The following is an 18,179-nucleotide window of genomic DNA, read 5'->3' on the forward strand; positions in this document are numbered from 1 at the left end:
TGCTGAACTGAGCATCAAGCTAGCAGCCTGCTCACACTCTGGTCTCTGGTGCTGCTGAACTGAGCATCAAGCTAGCAGCCTGCTCACACTCTGACCTCTGGTGCTGCTGAACTGAGCATCAAGCTAGCAGCCTGCTCACACTCTGGTCTCTGGTGCTGCTGAACTGAGCATCACACTAGCAGCCTGCTCACACTCTGACCTCTGGTGCTGCTGAACTCCAGAGCATCAAGCTAGCAGCCTGCTCACACTCTGGTCTCTGGTGCTGCTGAACTGAGCATCAAGCTAGCAGCCTGCTCACACTCTGTCCTCTGGTGCTGCTGAACTGAGCATCAAGCTAGCAGCCTGCTCACACTCTGGTCTCTGGTGCTGCTGAACTGAGCATCAAGCTAGCAGCCTGCTCACACTCTGGTCTCTGGTGCTGCTGAACTGAGCATCAAGCTAGCAGCCTGCTCACACTCTGGTCTCTGGTGCTGCTGAACTGAGCATCAAGCTAGCAGCCTGCTCACACTCTGACCTCTGGTGCTGCTGAACTCCAGAGCATCAAGCTAGCAGCCTGCTCACACTCTGACCTCTGGTGCTGCTGAACTCCAGAGCATCAAGCTAGCAGCCTGCTCACACTCTGACCTCTGGTGCTGCTGAACTGAGCATCAAGCTAGCAGCCTGCTCACACTCTGGTCTCTGCTGCTGCTGAACTGAGCATCAAGCTAGCAGCCTGCTCACACTCTGACCTCTGGTGCTGCTGAACTGAGCATCAAGCTAGCAGCCTGCTCACACTCTGACCTCTGGTGCTGCTGAACTCCAGAGCATCAAGCTAGCAGCCTGCTCACACTCTGACCTCTGGTGCTGCTGAACTGAGCATCAAGCTAGCAGCCTGCTCACACTCTGGTCTCTGCTGCTGCTGAACTGAGCATCAAGCTAGCAGCCTGCTCACACTCTGGTCTCTGGTGCTGCTGAACTGAGCATCAAGCTAGCAGCCTGCTCACACTCTGACCTCTGGTGCTGCTGAACTGAGCATCAAGCTAGCAGCCTGCTCACACTCTGGCCTCTGGTGCTGCTGAACTGAGCATCAAGCTAGCAGCCTGCTCACACTCTGACCTCTGCTGCTGCTGAACTGAGCATCAAGCTAGCAGCCTGCTCACACTCTGGCCTCTGGTGCTGCTGAACTGAGCATCAAGCTAGCAGCCTGCTCACACTCTGACCTCTGCTGCTGCTGAACTGAGCATCAAGCTAGCAGCCTGCTCACACTCTGACCTCTGGTGCTGCTGAACTGAGCATCAAGCTAGCAGCCTGCTCACACTCTGACCTCTGGTGCTGCTGAACTGAGCATCAAGCTAGCAGCCTGCTCACACTCTGACCTCTGCTGCTGCTGAACTGAGCATCAAGCTAGCAGCCTGCTCACACTCTGACCTCTGCTGCTGCTGAACTTTTGAACTTTTGAACTTTTGAACTTTAATTACATTTCTAAACCCCGTCCCTCCCGCCGTGGAGGTGGTCTTGCAGTAATATTCAACCAGAACTTTCGGACTTCAGAACTCATCCTCCCCACTGTCTCCTCATTTGAATCACTTGCCTTCAAAACCTGCTTCTCACTGACTGTTATTCTCATCTACCGGCCCCCCAAACCAAACCCATCTTTTTTATCTGATCTGTCTGAACTTCTCACAATTGCCTCATCCCTCTCCTCCCGTCTACTGCTCCTCGGCGACTTCAACATTCACATCGACTCACCAACCTCCAAGTTCACCTCTGAATTCACCACCTTACTGGACAACTTCAACCTCACCCAGCACGTCACTTTCCCCACCCATGTCAAAGGCCACATCCTCGATCTCGTCTGCTCCCTCAATCTACCAGTCCACAACATCCATCCGTCCCCATTCCCTCTGTCAGACCATAGCATCATCCAGTTCACTGTCCCATCCCCAACCCCACGTCCACAGATCCTCAGGCAAATCACCTTCCGGAAAATAAAATCCATTGACCCCCTCCAACTCTCCGATCTGATCTCCAACACTCTCCCCCAGGAACCTCCCCCCACCTCACCTGATGATCTCACAAACAACCTCAACAACACACTATCTGCTTCCCTCAACCTGCTGGCCCCTCTCAAAACAAAAACCGTCTCCTTCACTACCTCTGCACCTTGGTTCACACCTCAACTCCGCACACTCAAACAGACCGGCCGCCAATTGGAAAGACTCATCATGAAAACACCACTCACCGTTCACCTCGAAGCCTACAAACTCCACCTCTCAACTTACAAAGATGCCCTCACTGCCGCCAAGTCTGTCTATTTTTCCTCCATCATCAACGATCCCAGCCGTAATCCCAAAACCCTCTTTTCCACCGTCAACAGCCTCCTCAAGCCCCGCACCGACGCCTTCCCTACCTCCTCATCTGAACAATGCACTGCTTTCCTTCACTTCTTTGCTGACAAAATCACCACCATCTACCAATCACTGTCCCCTCTGTCCCCCCCAGCTGCCCCTACCCCTGCTTCTCTCCTCTCCATCCCGCTTGCCTTTCCTAGCCTCCCCCCCCACCGCCGTCTTTCCCGGTTCACCCCTGTCACTGCCTCCACCGTCTCCAAACTCATCAGCTCATCCAAACCCACTACCTGCTCCCTTGACCCCCTCCCCACCCCCCTTTTGAAATCATGCCTTCCTGTCATCTGCCCCTACCTCACAAACCTCTTCAACTCCTCACTCTCCCATGGCACTGTCCCCTCTGCTTTCAAAACTGCTGCCGTCACTCCCATCCTCAAGAAACCTGGTCTTGACCCATCCTGCCTCAATCACTACCGGCCTATCTCCAACCTCCCCTTCCTCTCAAAAACCCTGGAACGCATAGTAGCCACCCAACTTCAACACCACCTGCACTCCAATGACCTATTCGAACCCCTCCAATCTGGTTTCCGCCCCCTCCACAGCACTGAAACAGCACTCCTTAAAGTCTTCAACGACCTCCTCACCTCTGCCGACTCCGGATCCCTCACCATCCTCATCCTCCTCGACCTGAGTGCAGCCTTCGATACCGTGAACCATAACATCCTGCTCTCCAGATTGGAAGATCTCGGTATCGAAGGTACTGCACTCAGGTGGATTCACTCCTACCTCTCCAACCGTTCTCAGTTCATTTCCCTACACAACCACTCCTCTGCTCCCTCTATAGTTTCACACGGTGTCCCCCAAGGTTCTGTACTCGGTCCATTTCTGTTCATCACTTACATCCTCCCCCTCGGTCAGATCCTCCGTCACTTCAACCTGGACTTTCACTGTTATGCCGACGACACTCAGATCTACCTCAGCACCACCTCCCCCCACAACCCACCCCTCTCCCACATCAACTCCTGCCTGTCTGCCATTAAATCCTGGATGCAAGAAAACTTTTTACAACTCAACAGCAATAAAACAGAACTTCTCCTCATCGGCTCCAAGTCCACTCTCTCCAAAACCAACAACCCCACCCTCACCATCGACAACACCACTGTTTCCCCTTCCTCCCAGGCACGCAATCTTGGTGTCATCATTGACCCCACCCTTTCCCTTGAACCCCACATCCGTCAAATTGTCAAATCCTCCTTCTACCACCTCCGTAACATTGCCAAAATTCGCCCCTCCCTCTCACACTCCACTGCTGAAACTCTCATTCACGCCTTCATCTCCTCCCGCCTGGATTACTGCAACTCACTCCTCCACGGCATCAACTCCACCCTCATCAACAGACTCCAACTGGTTCAGAATGCAGCAGCTCGACTCCTCACCCACACCAAATCCTGGCACCACATCACCCCTGTCCTCAAAGAACTCCACTGGCTTCCCATCCCCTACCGCATCAACTATAAAATCCTGGTCATCACTTACAAAGCCCTTCATAAACTGGCCCCCCCTTACCTCACAGATCTCCTCTCCCCCTACCAACCCTCCCGGTCCCTCAGATCCTCCTCAGCCGACCTCCTTTCCACCCCCAAGTCCAAACTCCGCAGCTTTGGGGACAGAGCTTTCTCTCGGGCAGCTCCCAGACTCTGGAACGCCCTCCCCCAAGACATCAGAACATCAGAGTCCCTCACAGTCTTCCACTCCCGCCTCAAAACCCATCTCTTTTCCACCGCCTTCCCTTAGTCCCTCTGCTCCCTCCCCCTATCCTTGCTAGTGTGTTGTCTCTGTCTACTGTCTTGTCCCACCACTATCGCCCCCCCCCCCACATAGTACTCAGTGTTTAGTGTAATCTCTGTCGTTATATGTTCACTAACGTCTCCCCCCGCCCCCCTCAGTGTTTAGTTTAGTTTAGCCTATTGTAAAGCGTCTTTGAGCCCTGGAAAAGCGCTATATAAGTCCCATCTATTATTATTATTATTATTATGAACTGAGCATCAAGCTAGCAGCCTGCTCACACTCTGACCTCTGCTGCTGCTGAACTGAGCATCAAGCTAGCAGCCTGCTCACACTCTGACCTCTGGTGCTGCTGAACTGAGCATCAAGCTAGCAGCCTGCTCACACTCTGACCTCTGGTGCTGCTGAACTGAGCATCAAACTAGCAGCCTGCTCACACTCTGACCTCTGGTGCTGCTGAACTGAGCATCAAGCTAGCAGCCTGCTCACACTCTGACCTCTGGTGCTGCTGAACTGAGCATCAAGCTAGCAGCCTGCTCACACTCTGACCTCTGGTGCTGCTGAACTGAGCATCAAACTAGCAGCCTGCTCACACTCTGACCTCTGGTGCTGCTGAACTGAGCATCAAACTAGCAGCCTGCTCAGTCTCACACTGGCTACTGGAGTCACAGGTTCAGCACACAGTTGGGGCGGCAGCTAGACAGTCAAACTGGAAAGGCAGCTTGACAAGGGCGTCTCCAGCAAAATAAGTTGTGTGATTTCACTATGATTTCAATGACTAGACGTTAGCCCAAGGTGAGAATGGAGTGCATGCAGTGCATACAATGTCAATGTCAACGTTCACGTCCCAATATAAATTACGCTTAAAGTCTAAAGCTGTGTTCACACCAAGATATTTATTTTTCGCTCTGTCGCTTGATTCAACCCTTTGGAATCGCTCTGTCGCTCTGTTTAAATCGCTCATCAACAGGCACACGATTTGACGGACATGTGGGGGCTATAACGTTACGCAATGTCATGATATTTGTCCACTACGAGCCACCGTCATTGTTTACAAGCTAAAGCCTATCAGCGTGCTCCTAATGCGAGCTCCATACCGGTAGGACAGACTTCACTTCATGTCAGCTGTCAGCCTGTCAATCAGCTGTCAATGCGGTTTGTTGCCACACAATAAACCAGCGGTTTGTTCCAAGCCAGTGTGATCCTTGACTCGCTCTCACACGGCAGCCAATCAGCGTTGAGCAGCGAGCGACTGATGCCAGCGTATTTTCGCTCGAGTTGGAATATTTCATCTCGAGCGACGAGCGTATTTTCTCCCTATCGCTCTGTCTCTGCCGCTCGGACGCCCAGCGATTTTTCTCCCAGGCGAATATACGCTCAATCGCTCGTTTGCATTGACTTTGTATGTAAACTCGACGCCAGCGAAAAACTTTAATAGGTCGGTGTGAACGCAGCTTAAGTGAACCGGAACGGAATGCAAGAGCGCGAGCGTCGGAGACTGAAAACAAATCTTGTCTGTGATGACAGGGTTGAGAGGCGGACCATATAGGGTGTCGATGATTTGATTTGACAATTCTGGGGACTGGCTTTGGCATCGGCCAATCCTGGCGTGTTCCACCCCCAAATCGAGTGGGATTCAGCGTGTTGTCGTGCTACGCGAATGGGAACCGCAGAGTACCAGGCAGCCAGCTGCTTCTGTGTGGAACGAGTGGACAATCCGATGCATGGGTGCTGCCCGCCTGCCTGGAATCTCCGAGGGGCGACCCCTGACAACCAGGCCATCAGGCGCGCGCCATTATTGATATTGCGGTAAATACAATATTCCTGGAATGCGAGTTTTAACAAGCCAGTTACATTTCTTTGCATTCTTAGACATTACCGTTTTTGTTTTTTGTTCATATTTCATACAATTGGCCAAGTTAGTAGGTAGTTTATGGGATAGGAATTCTGCCAGATGACAGGCACTAGGCGCCACTTTCTCCTTCATTTGGAAGAGAAAATTATCCTGAAATGAAGATTTGATTGACAGCTGCCATGTCGTGATATGATTGGTTGAAATGGGGTAGAAATTTGATAGTACTAGGTGATGTCAACAAACTGTAGATTACTGTTATGAATGAAATCTTGAAAAATGAACTTTTGATGTGAAAAAGTGTGAAAAACTAAAGAAATTAGATTTTTGTGATTTGTTTGCATACATTATTAAATAGGTGCACTGCATACCCAGGTATTTGAACTAAAATAAAATAAAAGTCATTTTTGGGTTCAGCTTGACTTTAAATTCTAGGGCAGTGTTTCCCAAACTATGGGTCGGGACCAGATTTGGGTCGCGGACCCGTGGGGGGTGGGTTGCCAACTGGTCGTCATGGCAACTCATTACCGTATGTTTTTTGTGAGTTTGGGTCCTAGGGAGACACAAAATGTATCTTTCGGGTCCCAAGATGAAGGAGTTTGGGAACCCGTGTTCTAGGGGATTGAAAAAATGATACCATAACCCCAGAGGTGGAGATATTGTTAATACATTACAATGCAGAGAAGCTTTTTGGATCACTGAACTCAATAAGGTCGAACCATCAGGACATAACAAGAAACTTAACCTCGCCTTTAACCAAGTCTTATGGGTCTTTTTCTTGTCTTGAGGCTATAGTGTACAGGCCTATGACAGCTACTGAACAAGATATATGCATAATTACATTTTGTTGAGAAAACCACCTGCCCTGCATGAATGCTGACACTGCCACATCAATATGTGCGCATGCACGCACGCACGCACGCACGCACACACACGCACATACCCACTCACGCACGCACACACGCACGCACACACGCACGCACACACGCACGCACGCACACACACACACACGCACGCACGCACGCACACACACACGCACATACCCACTCACGCACGCACGCACGCACGCACAAATGTTATGTGATTTGTTATAGGGATGGGGCCGATCCAATCCAATATCGGTAGCCGATATTGGCACAATTTATGGATCGGACCGTAATGCTTTTTTCAAGGTATATTTTTTAAAAAAAATCTTTATTTGGCCAAATCTTTGCCTATACTGTATGTCTGACATATTTTTGACTAGACTCTTTCTCTTGTGTGTGTGTGTGTGTGTGTGTGTGTGTGTGTGTGTGTTGTGTGTGTTTTACTGAGATGTACTGACATTGGCTTCTGCTGTAACACAAGAATTTCCCCCAGGGGATTAATAAAGTACTCTATCTATCTATCTATCTATCTATCTATCTATCTATCTATCTATCCATCTATCTATCTATCTATCTATCTATCATATTCAAGAAAAATATTGGTATCGGCATAATATCTGTATTGGCAGATATCCAAATTCAGGTATCGGAATCGGATCGAGTGAAAAAAGTGGATTGGACTTGTGCACTGTGTTTCTGATGGGTGATTGGATCGGACTATGTCAATTATTGTTTTACTTTTGTTTTTGTTTTTGTTAATAAGGAAAAGGAAGTATCTCAGGGTGAGAAGATTACTTTTGTACTGTTGCTGTTAGGGAGGGTATGGTATAGGTATTTGTTTTTCCTCTTCTTTTCCAGTGAACCTGTTTTCCTATGACCGTATACACATATCTTCACTTTTTATTTTTTTATCTTGTCTTTCCAGTCCTATAACAGGCAGTGAAATTGAAATACTGATGTGCTGTATCATCTATGCCCTGAAAACTTCAATAAACAGAAATGTGAAAAAAGAAAAAAGGAAAAAGTGGATTGGTGCATCCCTAATTTATTATGTGATTTGTTATGTGATGATTTGTTTTCATAGAATTTGGTTTCCAGTGATTCTACAGCAGCTAAGAGATGTGGTGGTGCCGTGGACACCTCTTCACCGGTGAAAAATCAGTGTAAACCACGGCCTCTTGGGGCTTATTGCTTCATTTAAAACCTAGCTTATTTCCTGTCTGCTATTGTATTGGCAAACACTGGAACAGGAAGTAAACTGGGGCAATTTAGAATGTTTATGTTGTCAAGTTAAAACTGGCTATAGGAATGTGTGCAAAATGTGCTGTTCCAATCCCCACGCTCACAATACAGACAGATCCCTCAGCTAGATACAAACATAAGATACAGATACGATCATTTAGAGTTTTGAACCAATGAGCAATACAACTTTTTATTTATTTATTTTCTGATTGCAAAAGATTGTCACTACTCAGCCACAAGACATGCTGTGTTTTGAGTATAGGGTGTGACCCACACACACACACACACACACACACACACACACACACACACACACACACACACACACACACACACACACACACACACACACACACAAATGTTCACCAACTATTTGAAACCTGAAGAACTGAAAATCCCTTGATAAAAAACACATAAGAAGGTATGAGAGAGTGTCAGCAGCACTAAGGGTGTGTCTTGTCTGCGGTATCTATCTGTCTGTCTGTCTGTGACTCTGGGGAGAGACTAGACTGGGAGCTTCCGGGTAGTCCCGTGACCAGTCTGAAGAGTTACTGATTGGTCATCTCTCACGCTCTCTCTCTGTCTCTCACACACACACACACAGACGTTTATTTTTTATATATATATAATCGCACCCTTTTGCGGTTATGTAATCGCACGTGCTGACATCGCGATTGCGATTTGAATAATCGTGCAGCACTAGTAGTTAAAATTTGTGATACCTTTGGATGGAAGCCCAACTAATCACAGAGGCAGAACCACAGACAGACATGCACATGCTTGCACAGAAAGATAATCACTGTACAAAATAAATACCACGTAAAGTTGAACACAGGTTGTGTCAACTGGGTGTGCATATGTGTGGTGGTAATCGATGCTCATGTACTTACATATTCCTTGACGTTTTTGGTCTTGACAGCTTTGTAAGAGTAGTATGCAGGGTACAGCGTCCCAAACACCAGCCTGGAAGGAGAGAAAACACACGACACTCAGCCCAGGTGTTTCTATCATCATTATCATTTCATATGTAACGATACAGGAAGACAATGATAGACAATATAGGAGCATTCAACTAGCCATCAATACAGCCTTATTATGGCACATTGGCATTCAACAAACATCAGTCCGATAACGATCTTGCTAAAAACATAATCTGCATTAAGTTCCCGCTATTAACGTCACACATACTAATTAATCACTACCGCATTAGATAATTGAGGACCCTCAACTCAGCCACAACCCTCACCCCACGCCTCTCCATAGCCTCACAGTGCCTTCTCTTCGACAACTTCTACTGTCCACTCCTAATTAGGCTTGCCGCGGTAGTCGCTGTTACCGGTGTTACACAGTGGTGGCATACACAGATTACATAACATGCCCACCGGTAACACTGTTCATTTTTATGGAGGAAGAAATGAAAGAAAAAAACTCCGCCTGCTGGTGCCAGTTTCAGCGCGCGCCGGGGTAAATTACAAGCGCTCCCTCTGGGCTGCAGTGTGGCTCCACTGTTCATCATCTCTGGTTAGACCAGCAAGTAACGTTAGTTATACATGTTATGAACATAAATTATGCCTCCCTCATACACATGTAGGTAAGACCCTTAGCTAAGCCTGCATGTGTATTCTGTTGTCACTTGTCACTGAGTGCGGGCCATGATCTCTGGAAATGTGCTTTTTTTTTTTACCACAGTTCAAGTCGATGCTAACTAGCATCAATGCTAGCTGGACTTACCCAGCTATTGTCAATGCCTGCTTACTGCTGCTTGCAGGGAATGCTAATCCCACGTCAGAAAAAGTCTCCAGATTTGTCACTAACGTTAGTTTCTTTTGAGAAAGATTGTCTCCGGGGGTGTCTGAAAAGTTGTCTCGAGTCGGATGCAGCCATGAGTGAGGCAGCCAGCTAACGTTAAACAGCAGTGGGGAGAGGCTGACTGACTGGACCGTGAGGACAGCTGAGGAGCCTAGTCGCACCATAAAAACATTTTATACATTTGACAGTTATTTATGATGTAAGTTCATGTTACAACAGAACATTTGAGTGGTTGGACTGCCCTCTAGTGGACAGAACAGTACATAACAACAACAACAACATGCTGATAGTTTAGGTACAACGAAATAGGCTAAATGTGAGCATTACAATTTAATTAAAAATGTTAAATATAAAAATCAAACATTAAAATAATAAAGCACTGAAAATAAAATTTAATAATTATAGAGGAAGATTGACAGCCGTAGCCTTCATACAGACAAATTGTTTTACTTGGACAAACCGAGCGATTAACCTATACTTAAAATCAGGGGAGACAAGTAACATTTGACTCGCAAAAAAAATAATAAAATAAAATAAAAACATTAGGAGTGGGGGAATTTCAACTAAAAGTCGACATTGGCCAAGTGAACTTCAAATAGTGTTTTTGCTTGAAATGCCCATCCCTACTCCATACAGACACCCCCCCCCCTCACACACCGTATATAGCCTCCATACAGACACCCCCCCCCCCTCACACACCGTATATAGCCTCCATACAGACACCCCCTCACACGTATATAGCCTCCATACAGACACCCCCCCCACACACCGTATATAGCCTCCATACAGACACCCCCTCACACACCGTATATAGCCTCCATACAGACACCCCCTCACACACCGTATATAGCCTCCATACAGACACCCCCTCACACACCGTATATAGCCTCCATACAGACACCCCCTCACACACCGTATATAGCCTCCATACAGACACCCCCTCACACACCGTATATAGCCTCCATACAGACACCCCCCCTCACACACCGTATATAGCCTCTATACAGACACCCCCTCACACACCGTATATAGCCTCCATACAGACACCCCCTCACACACCGTAGCCTCTATACAGACACCCCCTCACACACCGTATATAGCCTCTATACAGACACCCCCTCACACACCGTATATAGCCTCCATACAGACACCCCCCCTCACACACCGTATATAGCCTCCATACAGACACCCCCTCACACACCGTATATAGCCTCCATACAGACACCCCCTCACACACCGTATATAGCCTCCATACAGACACCCCCTCACACACCGTATATAGCCTCCATACAGACACCCCCTCACACACCGTATATAGCCTCCATACAGACATACTCCCTCTATCCAGGCAGGGCGCCAACAACCACAGCAGTTTATTTTCCTGCTGTTGCTATGGAAACAGCCAGGCTACCAGAGCTCACTTTCTCTCTCTCTCTACCTCTGTGTCTCTCTGCCTATGACTCTCTCTCAATGCAATGCACTGTGCTTTATTGGCATGAAAGTCAAGAACAGTAGAGAGCCAAAGTCAACGTGACTTGCTGCTTCGGCATGCGCACCACCACTACCTCTTCCTACTAGGCTTGGGCGGTATTAAGGTTATTACGGTATACCGGAGTATTTATAAATCCCAAAGGTATGATTTTCAATACCGTTTTCTATCTTTTTTGTTGAGCCAAAATAGTTACAAGTGTCCTTGTCTGTGCTGGGCTTGCTTCACTTAAATTATTTGTATTAATTATTCATTTATTTTAATTCACCATTTGTAGGATACTTTTTTTTACCTTATTAATAGGCAAGCATGTGTGTTACAACCAACTCAGTCACTATATTATTTAAGACCACTTTAAACTGAACATAACGGTGATCATTCCGTCCGTTTGTCATTCTCCATTGAGGACATTTGTGAACAACATTTTGCAAATAGCTTTCTGAAACATAGAAGTTGCAACTTCATTTTATTGATGGACATGAATCCATCAGGAACTTAGCCTTAGAAACTTAACAGAAGAATTATTTAGAATTTGGAATTGGCTGGTTACTCGCACCATACCCCCTCTCACCTGCCCATTAGGGGTATGAATCACCAGATGCCCACAATACGATACTAAAACGATACTTCACGAGTCACGATACGATAGTATTGCGATATCGCCGATATTGCGATATATTGAATATTGCGATATATTGAATATTGCGATATTTCGATATATTGTCAGTCCTAACTCGTTCTCCTACCTTTTCCTTGACCTCACCAGAAGTAACACATGCAGTGTTTTTTTGTTTTGTTTTGTTTTTGCCCCACACGTAGGCTACATTATTAAGCTTCTCTGGACTCAATACGCCACTGCAGGCGCGGACTGCACCATCGGGCGCTTCGGGCAGATGCCCGGTGGCCTGGCATGGCATGGCATGAAAAAAAAAAAAAAAAATTGCAATATCGATACTTGCCATCCAGATATCGATACAATATCGTCAGGCAAAATATCTATGGATACTATGGTGTATCGATTTTTACCCCCACCCCTACTGCCCATCTTCCTACCACCACACCCCCTCTCATCTTCCCATCTTCCTACCACCACACCCTCTTTCATCTCTCTATTTCCCCCCTCTATTCTCATTCCCCTTCTCCCTATTTCAACACCCGCTCCCCCCCTCTCTCTCCCCTCTCTCTCTGCCTGCAGCTGAGAAAATAACCCTGCTGCCTTTGGATGGGTCTTCACTATGGGCTCCAGGTCAACTTCCTGGTTTCCTGACACCGTACACCCACCAACAACCAGATGGAGGGAGGGGAAGGGCAGGAGGAAATAGCAAGAGAGACCAAACTCTGATGAAACTATTTTACTGTGCCTATATCGAGTCTGTAATCTCTTTCTCTATTATCTGTTGGTATGGAAACCTTGGTATTCAAGGGAGGAACTCTCTCGGGAGGATCGTGAGAGCGGCATCAAAAATAGCCGGAGTAAATTTTAGTAGCCTGGACCACATTTTTAACAAACAGGTGCTTAAAAAGGCCATGTCCATTCGCATGGACGATACTCATCCTCTCTGTTCAGAGTATGTGCTGCTCCCTTCGGGCCTTCGGCTAAAGGTTCCGAGGGCTACGAGAAACAGATATAAACTGTCCTTCGTTCCTGTTTCCATAACAGCTTTAAATGCTGCTGAGAGGAGGAGATAGTGCACTCTCTCTCTCTCTCTCTCTCTCTGTCTCGCTCTCTTTTCTCTGTCTCTCGTGCAGCTTAAATGCTGCTGGGCGGAGGAGATGATGCACTCTCTCTCCTTGTCTCTCTTCTTAGGTAGGTATTGCTGCTATAAATATTCTTTATATATTTTATATTCGAGATATATCTTTATTTATTTTTTACCTACCTATTTATGTGAGCTTAAATAGTCCTGGACTCTTATTACTTTTAAGTTCATGCACGTGTCTCTTACTACTTTTAAGTACATTGTACGTGTCTTTACTACTTTTAAGTACATCGTACAGATCCTTTGAGGTGTGTTTTTATTTTGTTTTTATTTTATTTTATCCTGTGTTTACTTGATCCTTTTTCTGCTGGAAAACTGCTGCCATGCTCCATGTTTGTTTTAATTTGTTCATGTTCTGTTTTTTCATGTATTCGCTATGCTTTCTATGTCTGCTGCACACAAATTGCCCTTCGGGGACAAATAATAAACTTGAATCTTGAATCTTGATCTTGAATCAAAAGAAAGGAGAAAAAGAGGGAGCAAAAGCAATAAAAAAAACATGAAGGACAGCAAGAGGAAAAGAGAGGGAGGGTGAGAGGGAGGGAGAGAGAGGGAAGGAGGGAGAGAGGGAGGGAGAGAGGGAACAAAAGAGAAAAGATCCAAAGATCTCCAAGATCCAGGGAAACCACCATCTGGTTTGAGCTTCAAGAAGAAGAACTTGATTACATGACTTTTCCCCTAAAAACACAGAAGGGGACTTGTTGGGAGAACTGCTGCCACAGCACATTTGACTGGCTACTAAGCCTTTCCTCATGGCTACTAACCCTTTCCTCATGGCTACTAACCCTTTCCCCGTGGCTACTAACCATTTCCTCGTGGCTACTAACCCTTTCCTCGTGGCTACTAACCCTTTCCTCGTGGCTACTAACCCTTTCCTCGTGGCTACTAACCCTTTCCTCATGGGGAAATCAATGACAGACATCAGTCAGGGTTTCCATTCATTGGTAATTGCCGGTCTTTTACCGGTAAAATCTGTTAAGCAGGGATGCAAAACCATGTATGGTGAGAAGAGAGTGGAGCAGGCGGCACACTGCACCGTGGGGCCGGCGGCACACTGCACCGTGGAGCAGGCGGCACACTGCACCATCGCAACACTTATTTCACCATTTCTCTATAAAACTCATCCATTGACGAGAACAACGAAAGCAATTTACACATTTTTGTGCTGAATGAGTGAATATTCAACAAACAGCAGTATTAGTATTAATCTGTAAAGGAGCACTGTGGAACACCAGGGGTCACCTGGTACAAAAACAATATGGTAGCTCAGTGGGCACCGTTTTATTACAATTTACTCCTAAACCATTCCCATGGATTAGTAAACCATGTGCACAGATTTGTAATATATACTGGTACCATCAAAGAGGGACTTTTATATTAGGCCTATATGAGCCAGAGCCATTACACACAGCTTGGCTACATACTGTGAACTCTAATAGCCATTAGGCACCTGAGCAGCATATGTGTGAACCATAACCATTGATTAATCACAAAAGCACATCAGTATGTTTAATTTATGATCCAATGTGTGTTTTGGTGACAATATGAATTAATTAGTGTGATCCCCCCATGGTGCATGGTGCTAGTCTACGGCTCTCCCCAGACCGGCAGAGGGTGGAGCAGCAACCAGGGCAGCAGAGGGACAAATTGGCCAAGTACAATTGGGCAGAAAATGGGGGGGAAATCGGAAAAACACTTAAAAATAAATAAAAATAAAATAAAAATTGACACCTCCAGCTCTTGACAAAACTGACAGGTGTCTTCATGAAAAACATTATTTTCTAACAAGCCTTACACTCGGTTTCTGTCATTTGTAATTGCGGCATTATGTCGATCATTTAAATGTTAAATATTCTTTAATAAAGTTATTAAAAATTAAAAAGTTATGTCTAAAAAAGCAGCCTGCTGAGTACCTTTGCATAGTCAATCAGCGCACAAGAGAAGAAATACACAAATATCGCGCAGCTGTCCTTTGCCAAACATTTGTCAACAGTCTGACCAATTTTCCCTCAGTTGAATTTAGAGTTAGTCCCGCCTGTAAATAACTTTCATGACCCTACGAAACCAGTAAGACAAGTTTTTCTTCTTGAAGGGCTGACTTTTTAGTAGGGCTGCCACAAACGATTATTTTAACGATTAGTCGACTAATCGGATCATAAATTGCAGCTTATCGCACAATTACTCAATCGCTCTGATTTAGCTATCATCAGCTTCTAAATTTAGCTTCAAGTTGTTTTAAGCATGTGCCAACTACAAATAAATAATTAAGATGATAATTCACTCAAAAATAATTTCGAATATCTATTACTACGTAATGACAGAGCAGGGGTAATCTGTTCTGTATGGGGCTGTTCACACATAACGTTTGAATTTTGGCATGGAAAAAGCACTAACTGGAGCACTTTTTGTGAGGAGAGGGACCGTGATATTACGTGACGTTAGCTTAGCTGCAGCTGTTAGCGTACCTCAGACAGTATCTCCGGTGTTTGGATGGCATTAGCGCTTCGTTCGTGCAGACAATAGTGTTGTGAAACAAGTGAAGGCTCGTTTCCAATACATCCATTCTACGTTATAATCACAATAGATACAGTCGGTCTGTGTGTGGGAACGCCCACAAAAACGGTACTTCCGGTGTCACTAGCACGAATGGTAGGACGGTGGGGGACTGGGGGGGGGGGGGACATATATCTCAATGGGCTGACTCACCAGCGGAAGGTGCTGCAGCTCTACACTACAGGATTGGGGATTCAAGAGCAGGTACATAGACGTCTGTTCAGATGTGCGCCTGGGTTGGGCTAGCAGCTAAATGCTAACTATGCTGAATGGGGAGAAGAACGGGAGGATTTCCCCATGCTGACCCATTGACCACATATCTATGAGACACCACCTGAATGTATAGTAGCTGTTGCCCAAGTAAGCAGTCTAATGAAAATAAATCAGCACACCAACCAGAAATACATGACCAACTTAGTGTTCTAACAATAATCTGGTGCATATTAACAATGATTTTTTTCCCCTCACACTGTAATCACACCATCAAAATCTTACAGTTATACAAAGAGTTTGGCATAATCAAGACAAAAACATTGCTGAAATTGTTTTAGCCTCTGAATGAAAAACACACCAAACAAAACAATCAAACAAACATGCACATGGGTGACCTAAAAGTTCCATTGACTGTTGTTGCTGTTGAATAAGAGAGAAATGGGAGGCTATTTGTCTTGTCTTCCCCTCCCTTCTGTTCTGTTCTGTCCAACACATTCCTATCCACCATGGATGGACGCTTATGTAACCTTCGGGTTGTATACAGAGAGAGAGGGAGAGAATAAAGGATTGATTCAAAGAAAGAAAGTTTCTCTCCAAAGTGAACACTGTGCTCCAACTGTGAATATCTCACTCCTGACTTCTTCACACGTGCCTTGACTTGCCAAAAAATTATCTCTCTCTCTCTCTCTCTCTCGAAATTGAGATGACTGACAGCAAGACTTGACACTCCAGCTCAACACGTTGAGACTTGAAAATCCAACTTTTCCTTTCCGTTACCTAACGTTCCTAACGTTAGATATCACGGTTGACTCACCTTGCGGCCATGACTCAAAAACAAGTCGATCCCGTTTAGCTTCAGACAGGATAGCAGACCACCAACCAACCAACCAGCTAGTTTGCGGTTTCTAAACTATTCATATGAAATACAATTGTGTTTTGGTGTAAGGTTAACGTTACCTGTTGTGTTTGGTTAAAGAGTTTATCTCCCAACTCACACACACACCCATACTAGGAAGTAAAGTTAAAGTGGCTAACGTTAAGCTCATCAACAATTCCTGCTAAAGTTAGCCAAAGACGCTAACATCAATAAGTTAGCCTAGCATGCTAACAAAGCTCAACCGCGTCAAGAGCCCTTGTTTTTTCCAAGTTGGTGAAAAAAGTCATTCTAGTTTCTTCTCTAGACTCTCAGTTGTTGTTGTTGTTGTTGTTGTTGTACTTACACGACGCTTCTGGAGATCATCCAGGACACCATGCTTCTCTCCGTGCAGGGTAGTGCTGCTGTGGTAGGTCAGGTACAGAAGAGGCCCAGGTGGCAGCCAGACGGCTAGTCGCACCGCTGGAAACTTCGGCCAAAACTTGGGTGAGCGCTTCCAGGAGCAGGTTAGGTTAGATACCTGGCCTGCCGCGCTGACTCTCAGTCAACCAACATGTCCTTACGACCGCATTCACACACCTTGTCTCTGTAGCCATACAGGCACAAAGGCACACTATCCAGCTTGACTTGAATTGTTTTTCCTCCGTCCTATCCCTTTCTCTCTCCTCAGCTTCTGGCTGACAGCAAAATTCTGCTCCTCCGGCAGCAAGTGACGTCAATCGAGAGCCAAAGTCGACGTCACTTTCTGCTTCAGCACGCGCACCAAGAGATTTCTCCATAGACATTTTCGTAAAATGCAGCGTATAAAAATAGTTTTACTTGGTCAAATGTCAAACGAGTAATCAAACGATCAGATTCAACTATATTTAGAAACAGGAGAGACCATTGAACATTTCACTCGGACCAAAAGTAAACAAATAGCAAGAGTACCTGGCTGATTAAATGTTTCCCTTTCCTAAGTTTTGATCCGAGTGAAATGTTCTATGGGCTCTCCTGTTGGCTCTCCTGTTTCTAGCGGAATCGTTTGGTTTGACCAAGTAAAACTATTTTATAGGCAATTTGCGAAATGTCTATTGGAAAATAAATGGCGGATGAAATCTCTTGGTGCGCATGCTGGAAGTGATGTTGACTTCGGCTCTCTGTCGATGCTAGCTAACGAGGGCTACTATTGGCCACTGCCCACTTCGGTCTGTTTACGCCATATGAACTGTCAATGGCTAGCAAGGTTGATCCATTTGAATTTTGCGTTTGACAGCAGCGGTGGCATTTCATGCTCAGCGATTTCGCTTCTGATTGGTCGCTTTTCGATTTGTGGCGTCTTGAATTGAGTGGGTTTTCCATGCATTGTTGTTGCAAGGAAGTGGAGGCTAAAAACCCTCATTGGTTTACTGGCTTTTTAAAAATCGACA

General features: G+C 45.9%; 1 protein-coding gene across 1 annotated transcript in view; it reads right to left on the minus strand.

The window, feature by feature from the left end:
- reep3b (receptor accessory protein 3b) overlaps nt 1–17,429 on the minus strand; it is a 32,476-nt gene extending 15,047 nt beyond the window's left edge. The window contains exons 1-2 of the mRNA XM_083635616.1: nt 17,117–17,429; nt 8,963–9,035 (exon numbers count right to left, since the gene is read on the minus strand). Of these exons, the coding sequence (XP_083491742.1) occupies nt 8,963–9,035; nt 17,117–17,148 (105 nt within the window). The 5' untranslated portion in view covers nt 17,149–17,429. The remainder of the gene's footprint in view (nt 1–8,962; nt 9,036–17,116) is intronic.
- Nucleotides 17,430–18,179: the final 750 nt, after the last annotated feature.

Source organism: Poromitra crassiceps, assembly GCF_964638095.1.
Source record: "Poromitra crassiceps genome assembly, chromosome: 4".
In the NCBI taxonomy this organism is placed as follows: Eukaryota; Metazoa; Chordata; class Actinopteri; order Beryciformes; family Melamphaidae; genus Poromitra; species Poromitra crassiceps.